This window comes from Argentina silus (assembly GCF_951799395.1).
Source record: "Argentina silus genome assembly, chromosome: Y".
Taxonomy (NCBI): domain Eukaryota; kingdom Metazoa; phylum Chordata; class Actinopteri; order Argentiniformes; family Argentinidae; genus Argentina; species Argentina silus.
In genome coordinates, this window is record NC_139654.1 from 47,152,359 (window position 1) to 47,168,530 (window position 16,172).

General features: G+C 44.3%; 1 protein-coding gene across 1 annotated transcript; it reads left to right on the forward strand.

Annotated features, from left to right (window-relative positions):
* Window positions 1–6,769: 6,769 nt before the first annotated feature.
* On the forward strand, window positions 6,770–7,474 carry LOC310824160 (cytochrome P450 3A27-like; the record flags this gene model as incomplete). The annotated part of the gene is made up of 3 exons (XM_083696977.1): window positions 6,770–6,862; window positions 6,985–7,060; window positions 7,287–7,474. The coding sequence occupies 3 exons, from the start codon at window positions 6,770–6,772 to the stop codon at window positions 7,472–7,474; spliced, it is 357 nt and encodes a 118-aa protein (XP_083553103.1).
* Between the last annotated feature and the right edge of the window lie 8,698 nt (window positions 7,475–16,172).

A 16,172-nucleotide genomic window follows, 5' to 3' on the forward strand; every position in this document is an offset into this window, starting at 1 on the left:
GGCTTCCCTGACTTTCAATAACATCTCTTTGGTCCTCATGTTGACAAGACACCAATAGCAGACTGCACAAATTATGTGATGGAACACACCTGACGAACACACCTGTCAAGCCAATTGTCCCATCACTTTAGTGTAGCCTGAAATAGGGGGATTATGCATAAAAATGTTGTAATTTCTGAATGATAAACCAATATGTACACAAATAACATCAAATAAAAGATGAGAATCTCTACGTTCTCATTTCAACTCCAAAAAGAAGAAAAAATGCTTCACTGTCCCATTACTTTCGCACGGTACTGTATAACCTTCTGTGGAAAAGGGTTCTACATGGAACCCAAAAGGTTTCTTCAAAGGGAGAGTAGAAGAAGAACCCTTCTAGGTAGCACTTTTTTTCTAAGAGTGCAGGATCTGTGATGGGTCTGTCTGTCTCTATCTACGGTATATATCCGCTTGAATGCCACAGCCTATTTGAGTATTGTTGCTGACCATGTGCATCCCTTCATGGCCACAATTGACCCATCTTCTAATGGCTACTTCCAGCATGATAATGCACCATGTCACAAAGCAAAAGTTGTCTTAAACTGGTTTCATGAACATGACTAGCCTGTCTGCCTACCTGCCTGCCTGCCTGGCTGCATGTCTGTCTGTCTGTCTGTCTGCCTGCCTGCCTGCCTGTCTGTCTGTCTGCCTGTCTGCCTGTCTGCCTGTCTGTCTGTCTGTCTGTCTGTCTGTCTGCCTGCCTGCCTGCCTGCCTGCCTGCCTGCCTGCCTGCCTGCATGTCTGTCTGTCTGTCTGTCTGTCTGCCTGCCTGCCTACCTGCCTGCCTGTCTGTCTGTCTGTCTGTCTGCCTGTCTGTCTGCCTGTCTGCCTGCATGTCTGTCTGTCTGTCTGTCTGCCTGCCTGCCTGCCTGCCTGCATGTCTGTCTGTCTGTCTGTCTGTCTGCCTGCCTGTCTGCCTGTCTGCCTACCTGTCTGCCTACCTGCCTGTCTGCCTACCTGCCTGCCTGCCTGCCTGCATGTCTGTCTGTCTGTCTGTCTGCCTGCCTGTCTGCCTGCATGTCTGTCTGTCTGTCTGCCTGCCTGCCTGCATGTCTGTCTGTCTGTCTGCCTGTCTGCCTGTCTGCCTGCCTGTCTGCCTACCTGTCTGCCTGCCTGCCTGCCTGCCTGCATGTCTGTCTGTCTGTCTGTCTGTCTGTCTGTCTGTCTGTCTGTCTGTCTGCCTGTCTGTCTGTCTGTCTGCCTGTCTGCCTGCATGTCTGTCTGTCTGTCTGCCTGCCTTCTTTTCTGTCTGTCTGTCTGTCTGCCTGTCTGCCTGTCTGCCTGCCTGTCTGTCTGTCTTCCTGCCTGCATGTCTGTCTGTCTGTCTGTCTGTCTGTCTGTCTGTCTGTCTGTCTGCCTGTCTGCCTGTCTGCCTGCATGTCTGTCTGCCTGCCTGTCTGCCTGCATGTCTGTCTGTCTGTCTGTCTGCCTGCCTGTCTGTCTGTCTGTCTGTCTGTCTGTCTGCCTGTCTGCCTGCCTGCCTGCCTGCCTGCCTGTCTGTCTGTCTGTCTGTCTGTCTGTCTGCCTGCCTGCCTGCCTGCCTGCCTGCCTGCATGTCTGTCTGTCTGTCTGTCTGTCTGTCTGTCTGTCTGTCTGTCTGTCTGTCTGTCTGCCTGCCTGCCTGTCTGTCTGTCTGTCTGTCTGTGCCTGCCTGCCTGTCTGTCTGTCTGTCTGTCTGCCTGTCTGCCTGTCTGCCTGCCTGTCTTTCTGTCTTCCTGCCTGCATGTCTGTCTGCCTGTCTGTCTGTCTGTCTGTCTGTCTGCCTGTCTGCCTGCCTGTCTGCCTGCATGTCTGTCTGTCTGTCTGCCTGCCTGTCTGTCTGTCTGCCTGTCTGTCTGTCTGTCTGTCTGCCTGCCTGCCTGCCTGCATGTCTGTCTGTCTGTCTGTCTGCCTGCCTGCTTTTCTGTCTGTCTGTCTGTCTGCCTGCCTGTCTGCCTGCCTGCATGTCTGTCTGTCTGTCTGTCTGCCTACCTGCATGTCTATCTGTCTGTCTGCCTGCCTGCCTGCCTGCATGTCTGTCTGTCTGTCTGTCTGCCTGCCTGTCTGTCTGTCTGCCTGCCTGTCTGCCTACCTGCCTGCCTGCCTGCCTGCATGTCTGTCTGTCTGTCTGTCTGCCTGCCTGCCTGCCTGCATGTCTGTCTGCCTGCCTGTCTGCCTGTCTGCCTACCTGCCTGCCTGCCTGCCTGCATGTCTGTCTGCCTGCCTGCCTGCCTGCATGTCTGTCTGTCTGCCTGCCTGCCTGCCTGCCTGCATGTCTGTCTGTCTGTCTGTCTGTCTGTCTGTCTGCCTGCATGTCTGTCTGTCTGTCTGTCTGTCTGTCTGTCTGTCTGTCTGTCTGTCTGCCTGCCTGCCTACCTGCCTGCCTGTCTGTCTGTCTGCCTGCCTGCCTGCATGTCTGTCTGTCTGCCTGCCTGTCTGCCTGCCTGCCTGCCTGCCTGCATGTCTGTCTGTCTGCCTGCATGTCTGTCTGTCTGCCTGTCTGCCTACCTGCCTGCATGACTGCCTGTCTGTCTGTCTGCCTGCCTGCCTGTCTGTCTGTCTGTCTGTCTGTCTGTCTGCCTGCCTGTCTGCCTGCCTGTCTGTCTGTCTGTCTGTCTGCCTGCCTGCCTGCCTGCCTGCATGTCTGTCTGTCTGTCTGCCTGTCTGCCTGCCTGTCTGTCTGTCTGTCTGCCTGCCTGCCTGCCTGCATGTCTGTCTGTCTGTCTGTCTGTCTGTCTGTCTGCCTGCCTGCCTGCCTGCCTGCATGTCTGTCTGCATGTCTGTCTGCCTGTCTGCCTACCTGCCTGCCTGCCTGCCTGCATGTCTGTCTGCCTGCCTGCCTGCCTGCCTGCCTGCCTGCATGTCTGTCTGTCTGTCTGTCTGTCTGCCTGCCTGCATGCCTGCATGTCTGTCTGTCTGTCTGTCTGTCTGCCTGCCTGTCTGCCTGCTTGCCTGCCTGCATGTCTATCTGTCTGTCTGCCTGCCTGTCTGTCTGCCTGCCTGCCTGCCTGCCTGCCTGTCTGTCTGTCTGTCTGTCTGTCTGTCTGTCTGTCTGCCTGCCTGTCTGCCTGCCTGCCTGCCTGCCTGCATGTCTGTCTGTCTGTCTGTCTGTCTGTCTGCCTGCCTGCCTGCATGTCTGCCTGCCTGCCTGCCTGCCTGCCTGCCTGCCTGCATGTATGTCTGTCTGTCTGCCTTCCTGTCTGTCTGTCTGTCTGTCTGTCTGCCTGCCTGCCTGTCTGCCTGCCTGCCTGCCTGTCTGTCTGCCTGTCTGCCTGTCTGCCTGCCTGCCTGCCTGCATGTCAAAACAAATACAAAGCTGTTTGCGTAAAGGCGTCTGACGTCACAGTGGCTTGCCTGAAACAATGGAATTAGAGAAACATGTGCTTACAGGGGCGTCGAACCGACTTCTCCCGCTGATGGAGCAAAGTTGCTACAGTGACAAAGACAAGCTCCGCGCTCATGGGCAATTTATATGGGGCAACTGTGCTGCGAGTATCTAAGCAGTCGTCGTGCATGGATAAAATGCAATGTTTCAAACAGATCTGATGAATTCACCTACTTTGAAAAAGTGTGCGTTAGGGAGTTCTTTTGACACAAAGCGACAATCTACAGTCAAGCGTCAATCAGCAGACAGCCAGTGTGTTCTTGTGGCTAAGTAGTGGTTTGCACCTTGCAGTGTAGCCTCTGTAGTTCTGCTGGTGAAGTCTTCTGCGGATGGTAGTCTCTGACTCATTGACGCCTACCTCCTGGAGAGTGTTCCTAATCTTTGGGGCAGTTTTTTTTAGTTTTTTTTTTTAATTATGGTGAGCATTTTTTGGTTATCCACTGGAAGTCTTCCTTGCCATTTGCGATTTCTTAGCTCACCAGTGCTTTCTTTCCTTTTAATGAAGTTCCAAACTGTTGATTTTGGTAGGTTTAAGGTTTTGGCTATTTTTTTCTGATATTTCAGCATCATAATGGCTTCCCTGACTTTCAATAACATCTCTTTGGTCCTCATGTTGACAAGACACCAATAGCAGACTGCACAAATTATGTGATGGAACACACCTGACGAACACACCTGTCAAGCCAATTGTCCCATCACTTTAGTGTAGCCTGAAATAGGGGGATTATGCATAAAAATGTTGTAATTTCTGAATGATAAACCAATATGTACACAAATAACATCAAATAAAAGATGAGAATCTCTACGTTCTCATTTCAACTCCAAAAAGAAGAAAAAATGCTTCACTGTCCCATTACTTTCGCACGGTACTGTATAACCTTCTGTGGAAAAGGGTTCTACATGGAACCCAAAAGGTTTCTTCAAAGGGAGAGTAGAAGAAGAACCCTTCTAGGTAGCACTTTTTTTCTAAGAGTGCAGGATCTGTGATGGGTCTGTCTGTCTCTATCTACGGTATATATCCGCTTGAATGCCACAGCCTATTTGAGTATTGTTGCTGACCATGTGCATCCCTTCATGGCCACAATTGACCCATCTTCTAATGGCTACTTCCAGCATGATAATGCACCATGTCACAAAGCAAAAGTTGTCTTAAACTGGTTTCATGAACATGACAATGAGTTCAGTGTTCTTCAGTGGCCTTCCCAGGATCTGAATCCAATAGAACACCTTTGGGATGTGGTAGAACGGGAGATTCACATCTTGAAAGTGAACCTGAAAAATCTGCAGGAATTGAGTGATGCAATCATGTCATCATGGACCAGAATCTCAAAGGAATGTTTCCAACATCTTGTGGAATCAATGCCACGAAGAATTGAGGCTGTTTTGAGAGCAAAGGGAGGCCCTACCCAGTATTAGTATAGTGTTCCTCATAAAGTGCTCTGTGAGTGTATATCTAACTATCTTTGTTTTTGCTGGTCTGTAGGATCTATGATGGCTGTCAGCCCATCCTGTGTATCATGGACACAGCCATGATCAAAACCATCCTCATCAAGGAATGCTACTCCCTTTTCACTAACAGGAGGGTAATACGCTAAATTGAAGTTGTTGTATGGGGAAAAAAACATAAGGGCTCCTTAAATAGATAATATCATTGTTATTATAGCATTATTAATATTAGGTTAATCTTGCAGTATATAATAATAATAATTTTTCTAGAATATCTATCTCAACGGGCCTCTGTATGACGCCGTGTTTATCGCTGAGGATGATGCATGGAGACGGATCCGCAGTGTCCTGTCTCCCTCCTTCACCAGTGGGCGGATCAAAGAGGTACAGTCCCATCTCTCCTCTCCTTCTTTCATTCATTCCTTTATACAACACAAATAAATGAATGACTAACAACTCTGACGCGTGTGTGTGTGTGTGTGTGTGTGTGTGTGTGTGTGTGTGTGTGTGAGAGTGTGTGAGAGTGTGTGTGTGATTTGTACTATGTGTATAGTGTGTATTCATTGTTGTTTGTTGTTGTGTGAAGCAGCAACTTTAATTAATTAATCCAAGACAAATTTTCATCCGGGACAATAAAGTATATTTGATCTTATCTTCGATAAGTAGTATAGAATAATAGTTCATCTTTGGAGTCACTTATTCTTTGACTATATACATAATGTATCCTGTATGGATGTATATTCTCAGGCTATATAAACATTAAAATAATTCCTGTTTCAAACATGATATTAATATATGTTTTGCACATATTAATCCACGTATCAATCATGATATTTTTCCATGTATCCTTCCCAACTCAGATGCTCAGGATCATGAAGCAGCACTCTGGTAACTTGGTCAGCAATCTGAAGAAGACGGCTGATAACGATGAGCCCATTGAACTAAAGGAGTGAGTATTTATCTCCGAGACGATAAGGTGAATTTGTAATTTCAGTGAACTCCCCCTTTAATTTTGTGGTTGTGGTTCTGGTGGTCAGAGATTGTGTGGTTGTGTTCCAGGTTCTTTGGACCATACAGTATGGATGTGGTCGTCAGTACTTCATTCAGTGTCGACATCGACTCCCTCCACAACCCCTCCGACCCCTTTGTGACTGTGGGGGGACATGCAGCGTTCGGCCTGTAGAGGGAGCTACCGGACCGTGGCCGGGGTTGTGTCGGCGAGACTTTTGTTGCACACCTGCTGCGAATTAAGTCTCGCCGGCGAATGTTTAAGATGTGTGTGTGCTTCTGCCATTTCAGTAGGCGAGCTAAGCTGGAGACGGCGAGACAGGCTGACAGTAGAGCGAACGTCGACTGGAAAGTCGCCTGAGCGTGGAAAGGCTGGAAAGCGGGGACGGGAAAGTCCCAACGAACAGTTAAAACGCCCTGTATGAATAAACGGGAAAGTTGTTCCCTCAACGTAAACGCTGCGTCTGCCTCTGTGTACCATCGGACATTGTTACAGTGACCAACTTCAAGAAAATGCTCAAGTTTGACATCTTCAGCCCACTGTTCCTCACAGTCGGTACAACTGCCCCCATATAGCTTTCAGTCATTTTGTGCTTAATAAATGAAGCTATTGATTTCATTGATTAGACTGACATAAACCACACTGCCAATGGTTTGCGCTCTACTCATTTGACAAACACATGGGCCGTGTCCAGAACCAACCTCTAGTTCCTAAATGCTGGACACTTGGAGATCTGAGTGGATTGGATACAGAAGTGTCTAGGGATAGAGCCTAGGAGTTGTTTCTGGACAGGGCTGTGCATTGAATAGGATTGGAGTCACGTATCATGGTATTTCCTGTTCCTGTTTGTAACCGTGGCATTTCCTGTCCATCCAGCATTCTTCCCCTTCATGGGTCCTGTTATGGCAAACATGGAGGTATCCCTATTCCCTGCCTCGGTCACAGATTTCTTCTACGCTGTCTTTCAGAAGATCAAGTCCAATCGCGTGGCTAGCACCAGGAAGGTATGTAAATATAACTGATCAAATATACGATCTTCAGCCAGTATTGTGTAATACAATTGTAGAGATTTGGTAGCATCTGGTAGTTCTCATGTGATTTTGATCTGACGTAAGCCTGCTTCCAGAGTCGGGTAGATTTCCTGCAGCTGATGATAGACTCGCAGAAAGACAGCAACTCAAAGGGAGAGGAGCAGAGTAAAGGTGCCTGCCTTAAACACACACACACACACACACACACACACACACACACACACACACACACTGTATACTAGCATCTAACACACACATACAGTACCTGCCTCAAACACCTATACCTACAAACACACCGTGGAAATACTCTACTTCGTCCCTTTCTCACACCTACCACCCCATTTCTCCCACTCTCCCTCTCCTCCCTCTCATTCTCCCCCTCTCTCCATCATCATAGGATTGAGTGACCACGAGATCTTGTCCCAGGCAATGATGTTCATCTTTGCTGGCTATGAGACCACCAGTAGCTCTCTGTCCTTCCTGGCCTACAATCTGGCAACCAACCCTCACATCATGACCAAGCTGCAGGAGGAGATAGACACTGTGTTTCCCAACAAGGTAACCCCTCTGCAGACTCCTATATAGTACTATTCATGTGGAACAGGAAATATGATAGTGACAGTGTTTTAGAGGGTACTGATGAGTGTGTAACCCCTGTGCACTGCAGACTCCTACAGATGGTTAGATAGGTGACAGTATTTTGCAGTGTGCTAATGTGTCTGTAGCATCCCTGTGCAGACTTCTGCCCAGTATTATTCATTTGAAACAGGAAGTAGATAGGTGTTGTTGGAATCTTCAGAATACTTAAAAGGCCAGTACCTGAGGACCTGAGGGATCTACAGGGTATATACCTTAACAGCATGTCTGACATGCAGTGGTGTGCATGACCATAGAGTGATTTCTAAACTAATACAATCATCTTAAAATAAATTATAAAACTAACAGGTAATCAGTGCAGAGACTTGTGTGATATGTGCTCTCCATCTGACTCGTGCTGCTGCATTTTGTATCATTTGCCAAGAGCTTTTTTTGGTCGACCAGACAAGAGAGTGTTACAGTAATCAAGGCTGCTAGTAATACAAGCATGCATTCGTCTCGCAGTGTCAGCCTGGGAGAGGAAAGGTTGCATCTTTACAGCTGTGTTCTGTAAAGGTCCATGTAATATTCAAGCTTTCTAAAAGCTTCCTAACGGTTGTAATGACTATCTTTAATCGGTAGCGATCAGGGAACAAGATCCCTTATAATAAATCCCTTATGAATAAATATTTCATTTACGAACGCTGTTTTGGTTCGGAAAACACGCTTTTTAAAATGCAGTGTCCTACCTGACATTCGGTTTGCATATAAACATGTTGTGAGTGCCAGGGGTGTTCTAGGGGAGTAGACTGACCTTTCTCTGGTGGCTGCCTCTCCCAATCGTGTGCGCATGCAGAAAAACAACAGCTAATGTCCAACACTGCAAGTTCATTTCGGGGGGATATATTATTATTAGGGAGGATGTTGTTGTTTGGACAACTTCAGACAGAATTTCTCCACGATGGCAGATTTCCGGCAAACTTACTTACTCTTCTTTAAGTGATACAAATATGTTTTAGTCACATTCTTGATATGGGTTTCAAAATTAAGATCTGAGTCAATGGTAACACCTTGTTTTTTTGCCTGGTGCTTAGTGTTACTGTAAGTAGTGTCTTTAAGTGTGCAGACAGTTTGACCAGGACAAGGACAAAGAGCATTTTGGCATCAGCATTAATTAATTAATTCTAAGGTCATTAAGAACCTAGTTAATAACTTAACAACATAGTGCTATCTCAGTGCTATGATCGGCACAAAAGCCAGATTGGAACATGTCAAAGGTACAGTTGGGAAGAAGGAGATTATTTAACAGTTTGAACACCTTTTTTTCAAGAATTATAATTTTTTTGCTTAAAAAGGGAAGGTTGGAGATTGGCCTAAAATCGCTAAGGACTGAAGAGTCTAAGTTACTTTTCTTCAGGAGGGGTTTCACCATGGTAGTTTTAGGTGCAGATGAACAGACCCCCACTTTGCTGAGCATTTCTGTATGACCACTGCAAAAGAGTTCATAGTGCTTCCATGTGGTGGAAGGTGGGGTAACAAGTCATCAAACACATCTTCAGGTCTTGCCTGAGTGATCCTCCTCACCTAATATTGTTTCTCTTATCTCAGAAGTATGTTGCAAATTCCTCACATTTGTAGGTGGAGAGCAGATCACCAGGTGTCTTGTGGGCGGGATTTATAAGGCTGTCAATCGTTGAAAAGAGCACTGTTTGAGTTGTTATGATTCATTATCAATTTTGAGAAATGATCCGGCTTGGCGTTTTTTTTATTGCCTTATTAAAAGCAGAAAGATGCTCTCGAAGAATATCAAGGTGGACCTGCAGTTTTTGTCAGCTCAGACTTTCTGCAAATTCTTTTAAATTTGGCCACAGCCTTTTTCAGTTTGAGTGGTGCTACAGAGTCGATAGTTGCCCTTAGTTTGGTGTTGAAGCTGGTTACTAAATCATTATCACAGGAGGAAGCTGTTGATGGTGTACTATTCATATTCATATTCATCATGAAATTCTCATCTGCTCAGCGACATGGCTAAATAAGTAATGGAGCGAAAATATATTTTTTCCCTACTTCTAATAGACTGACATGCATTCATGTTTAGCCAGGTTTCAGATAAAAACATTACAGTGCAGCTTTCGCTCTGAGATAAGATCAATAAAGGTTTTGCCAGATAGGGACCTAATATTCAAAAGCACCATGGTAATGTTCTCTGGGCTGTTCGGTGCTGCCCGGCCACAGTTAATGGAATGGATACCAAGTTATTCACATTTGAACCACCTGACAGTTTTCTTGTAGTCTGTCGACTGTGATAGGAAATAATAGACTATAGCACATTCAGTATTCCAAGCAGTCAATCCACTAAAAGCAGCCCAGTTTAGTGGCATTTTGACTTCTGATTGATCCTTGTGTACATCTATCATTTACATTGTTCAGTGGAATCTAAATGTATTTTCTTCTAACTATCAAGATAACATTATTTAGCGATTTTTTTGTTTATTCATGTACAACAAAAAAGCAAGTCTCTATTACACACGTACATTGAAAGTAATGGCGTTCTGTATGCGGGTGTCATGAAATTAGGCTATGCAGATTAGAATAAGTACAGTACTGTGTTCATTTCCCAAAAAAAGAACACAAAAAACTAACAGCTCTTCAGATTTGCGACAAAAAAGAGTTAGTTCTGGGCTACGGCTACGTGAACGACCAATCACTAGTGCTCATGTGAGTGTAATATCCCTGTTCAGGCTCCTATCCAGTACGAGGCTCTGATGCAGATGGACTATCTAGACAGCGTGATCAACGAGTCTCTCAGGTTGTACCCCATCGACTTGAAAGAGTCGCCAAGAAATCTGTTGAGATCAGCGGCATCACCATCCCCAAGGGTATGGTTGTCATGTTACCCATCTGGACCTTGCACCGTGACCCCGATGTGTGGGAAGACCCAGAGGAGTTCAAACCAGAGAGGTAATGGGCCACATCTTAACCACAACCACAATATCAATCACAACAGCAACGATAAGAGCAGTGTTCCACAAACAACCATAAAACAAACCTAAATGCGACGACCAAACACAAACAGGTTTCTTCAACCATGTATAACCATCATATTACTGTGATTTAATTGATATGTTCTTTAACCCCTCCTCCTCTGAACTCTCCGTGTGTAGGTTCAGTAAGGAGAACAAGGAGAGCATCGACCCATACACCTACATGCCGTTCGGGTTGGGCCCACGGAACTGTATCGGGATGCGATTCGCTCTGGTATTGATGAAACTGGCGATGGTGGAGATTCTACAGAGGTTCAACTTCACCGTCTGCAAAGAGACAGAGGTGAGACAAAATAATGATACAATGATTGTAAATATAATTTTGTACCTATGACTTTGTTGCGTTTCTATATGTAGCAGAGGTGATTTTGGAATCACACTCGCGTGATGAGGTAGCCCTGCCTGAGACATGTAAACTGAAGTGTCGCCCTCAGACCTTGAGGATGTCCTCTTGGCTTAATAGTAGCGTTTGTGTCTTCCACATGGGAGACCCGGGTTTGAACCCCCATACTACAATTCTGTACTTGCGTACTGCATGAGTATGTACTCCCCATTTAATTTCCCAGATTGCATTTTTCAGTACTAGGCGCCAATCATCCTCAGTATAGGCTACCTACTAAAATTTAGTAACTAAATGATGGAAGTGTGAGATTTAAAAAAAAGCTATTTGTATTTCTGCAAAACTCCCTCGAGACTTCATAGGGCCATTTTAATGTATGTCGACCCAAGAGACGTTGTCCAGGAGTTTGAGTTTATTTGAATTTATAGTGCAATGCTACCCGAACGTAACAGTGACACTGTATTAGGTAACATTCATAGTGTAACGCTGACATCTGTTTTACTCGTTCCTTCATACTGTAACGACCCTGTGTAAGGCCCGTTAGCAGCTCCGCCAAGGGAGTTAACTCTCTTGGTGTTGTGGCTAGCGCGGCCGGTTTGTAAGCGGAAGGTTGCGAGTTCGATACCCGCTTAAGGCAAGCTGCTCTGCCCCGCCGTTCGCTACAATACTTTAACTGTGTGTCAACTCTCACCAGATCCCCATTGAGATGGACCTACAGAACACTCTGATGCCCATACGGCCCATCAAACTCAAGCTGCTGTCCTGCTGCCAGGAGTCCAACGACAACCAGCTCAAAGCAGACAGCCAGTGATGAGGACCTGCCCTGCTGCAGGTCTCTCAGTTATTATGTTACACATAGATCTAGGATAAGCCCCAACACTGGCTACTTTCAAAAATGGGCTTAAAAAAAAAAAGGGCTTCGCTTTTGCCTTAAATTGAAACTAAATTGGCGCTAATAATTGCACTGTGACCCTAAAATGCACTGTGACTTTTATTCTTTTTTTATGTCTTTTATGCGTTTTTATTCTAATTTTTCTTTCATGCTCTTTCCTTTCTATCTATTTTACGTAAAGCACTTTGAATTGCCTCTGTGTATGAAATGTGCTATATAAATAAACTTGCCTTGCCTCGCCTCGCCTCTGGGCTCTGCTGCTACTGTATGCTGCTCTCTTTGTATCTGTCTATTAGTGGAGGTCCAGGACTAGTTGTACAGAGACAGTTGTTGTCTGTCGTCTGCAGTGCAGGGATTTGCATGTGACTTGTGTATGTTTTGTACTCGTCTGGTAGTGGGTCTCTATCATCACGCTAAAAACGTGTGTATAATCACAAACTAAATCATAACATGAGAATGAACAACATGCCATCAAAACATGACAATAAATAGGTGTTAGATTAGATTCAACTTTATTGTCATTGTGCAGAGTACAAGTACAGAGACAACGAAATGCAGTTAGCGTCTAACCAGAAGTGCAAAAAAGCAGAAAAGTGCAATGTGAACAATATATACAGGTAGAGCAGTATAAGCAATATATGAGCAGTATAAGTAGTGCAGTATAAGCAGTATATGAGCAGTATAAGCAGTATATGAGCAGTATAAGTAGTGCAGTATAAGCAATATATGTATTAACAGTAACATTATAAGCAGAATAAATATAGAATGCAGTATGAACAGTATAAGCAGTATATGAGCTGTAAAAGTAGTGCAGTTACCAATGTATTGGGTCTATCTATGGGTATCGTAGTGCAGCAGTAGTCAAAATGTACCTGCATTTTATCGGTTGAAGTGCCATCTCATCTGTCATAAGATTTGACTTGTAAAACTGAAAAGTAGGATACAACTAATAGCCTAAATGTATAAACACAGACCACAACCAAAAAACAACATGGGAAAATCGTTTACGCATCCTCTGCAGCAGGAACAGTGCAGAGAAAAAGTATGTACAGTAAACCCCATAACTGAATACACTTCATACGCTTCAGCGCGACACAGAACGCCTATACTGCAACAAAGTAAAAAGATGAGACAGACACGTGTCTTCAATAACTTGCATGTTTAATCAAAATACAAGCATTCGGCACATCGTTAACTTGTAGGAAAGTTTAATCAGGTTTTATCAATTGTATTATTTTAAATGTGAAATAAATAGCATCAGTGCAGAGGCTATAACACACTACAAAAGTCACATTAAATCACGGAAAGTAGGCTAGGCTAATTAACGGAACTATATGAATATACAGCCCGAGCCCAGTCCAGGGTTCTGAAAGCGAGAAGTAACAAGTGTGCCCATCAACGGTCTAGATATTAGGCCTATACGTAACATTTAGTCCTCCACTTTATATCACAGCCAGTATAACGTTTAAAATGACTACAAAACAAAAGCAATATAGTCTACAGTGAACGGCGCATTGTCCATTTGTCATACATGTCCAAACAGACCCGCTCACTTGAATAGGAAAGTAGCGCGGCGGTTCGTTGCTTCAGCAAACCTCTCGATGACTTTACTGTTGAAATCCATCTGTCCCTGGATCAATGCATTTTCAATGGAAATCATGTCACGGCCGTTCAGTCGCTGGTGTCTGTTCTGTTCTGACAGATGTATAATGTCTTTGAATCCAGCCGATGCCCAAATAGTCTCCACCAAAAATCATACATGGGAAACAGAACAGCGCATGTTTCGAGGTGGTAGCGGTTAGCCATCTCTTTTTGTCAAACCATTCCTGTTGGCCCAAAACGTTTTATCTCCAACTTCTCTTCCAAAGGCAATGTACTAAACCGCATGGTCAACAAATAATCTACACGATTCATTGTGAAAACTTTAGCTAGCTAGCATTAGCGATAGACGTACAGTAGATGAACTGAATTGCTTTGTGATTATTTCCTGTCATGTCAGACCACGTTAACGACATTAGCGTTTAATAGTTTTTCGCCACCTGTTGCTAGGCAGAATTCATACCCAATATAATTTGCGTGAGGTTTTCCCTGCTTACGCCAAACACGCTCACGTTGTTCCCCTCGCAACGATGGGGCAAGAGTGCTCCGCTGCCCCACAGCAGAAAGACGGGACAGGGAGCGCAGTCCGCACACACTAGTAATTACTAGTAATTAGTAATTACTCCAAAAACAGCACTATACGGATTATGAGTCAAGTTTTATATATTTATACACACCAATTTCACCATTTAATCTATTTTGTATTAAATATAAAATACTTATTATTATTACTAATAAAAAATATGACTAATAATTGTTTCGTATTTGTAATGTACTTTATGAGACTTTATGTTTGTAATGTACTTTATAAAGAAAAAAAACCTGTATATCCCCAAATTTGATTCTATGCAATATGTTTTTTCAAATGTTGTATTTGTCTTGTAGGCTACTTTTGTGTAAACCGTATATTGTGGGTAAAATGCACTATAAATTCAAATGAACTTAAACTTAAATGTGTATTGCAGTGGAATCCTAACTCGAGATCCGCGTGTAAATCGAATCAATTTCCCATTGACATGAATGCAAGATTTACGCGCGCGGATTTGGAGTTAGGATTCCACCCAAAATGCGTTGCTATTGGTATCATTATGACGTTGATATGTACACAGAATTGAGAATGTTCTGCAATAATACACAAAGATCTTGAACTTTTAGTTCAGTGGCATAACGAGCTAAGACGCAACCTGAACCTGTGCAATCAGTATTACCAGAGTGAGATATAAAGAGATTATAACCGGAAGATTCGGCGCTTATACACAGCCTACTGACTGAGGTAGGCTAATGTAGGCCAGAGATGTAGTATAGTTGACATATAGTATAGTTTTATAACACTTGTATTTGTAAATACTTGAGACGGCATAGGCCGACTACCTTTACAGCATTTGGACAAGGGACGCGTAAAAATGTCACTGAGAGATATCTGTCACTAGGAGATGATATTCCCATTAAGTCGAATTCAGCGTTGGATATTTCTATATGCCTAAAAACTCACATCTTTAGAAAGGCCTTCCTTTAGGTCCTGTCCTCTTGTTGTTGTTAGTGTTTTGTTTGTGTTTTTGTTTGTGTGTCTATTGCACTCAACTGCACAGGCTTTGAAATTGTCGGCTACAAATGAAAAACACATTCCAAATCAAATATATTTGTTATTATTATTAGAGACCTAAATGCATGAATTGAATTAGGGCTATTTTAATTTTGCGGAGGTCTTCTGCTTGTTAGCCTATACGCTCCTACCTGTACCAGGCGGATTCCAGTTAATGAAATGTGCCCATTATATGGCCACTGATATTTGACCTGTTGGCCACAATTGTAGGCTATATTTCAAGGCGTGTCAACAAACATAGCCAGCCAACCCACACTGGAAGCTTTTGCTGACTCTAACATAGGCCTCTGACAGGACCAAGTCACTTCGAACCATTGCATCGAACGCTGATAAGAGATGTTAGGCAGTGAATTACCATGATAGTCATTCCAAACCCATTATGACGCCAGCCGAACGCACATTATAGATAATAACATTTCTTTGCTGCCAATCGGTGTACTGGTATTTGTTGACTGATTCAGAAGGGCAAACTCAAAGATTGTTATCCCTTTCTCATTTGGGGAATCTTTCTGACATTCCTGTTGCATTATAGTATGGGTGTGTGGAGATTATTTCAATCATTTTTGTTTGTGTTCTATCTACTGTAGGTGCATAAAAACAATGGAGGTGAAAATATATATGAGTATTGAGGATTAAGACAGAGAAGGCAGAGTTTGAGAAAAAGATAGAGGAATATGAGAAACAAAAGAGAAGGGACCAAAAAGTTAGGCAGAGGGAGGAGGAGATCCTGGCCAGAAAGGCAGAAAGACTGCAGGAGGACAGGAATGAGTTCAATAGGGAGAGGGAGGAGATGGACAGTGGGATCAAGATCCTCATGATGGAGATTGAGAAAGAGAAGGAGTCCTCAAAGGAGATACTTAGAAAGGCTGAGAAGGCAGAGGCAGAGTTAAATATGATGAGGAAGGAGAGCGTGAAAATCCAAAGAGACAGACACAAGGTGGAGCAAGAAATGCTCAGGATGTGGAAGGAGAAGGAGACATTTCTCAAGGCCAAGAAACAGATGGAGAAAGAGATGGAGAAAAATATGGTGGCAGTCAAGAGGAGAGAGGCCCTGGTGATGGAGGCCGAAGAAAGACTTAAACTGAGCAAGGAAAAAGAGAAGGAAGAGCAGGAGAAGGAGACCTCAAAGGAGATGCTTAGAAAGACAGAGAAGGTCGGAGCAGAGTTGCAAATGATAAAGAAGGAGTGGATGAAAATCAAAAGAGACGGGCAGAAGGTGGAGCAAGAAATGC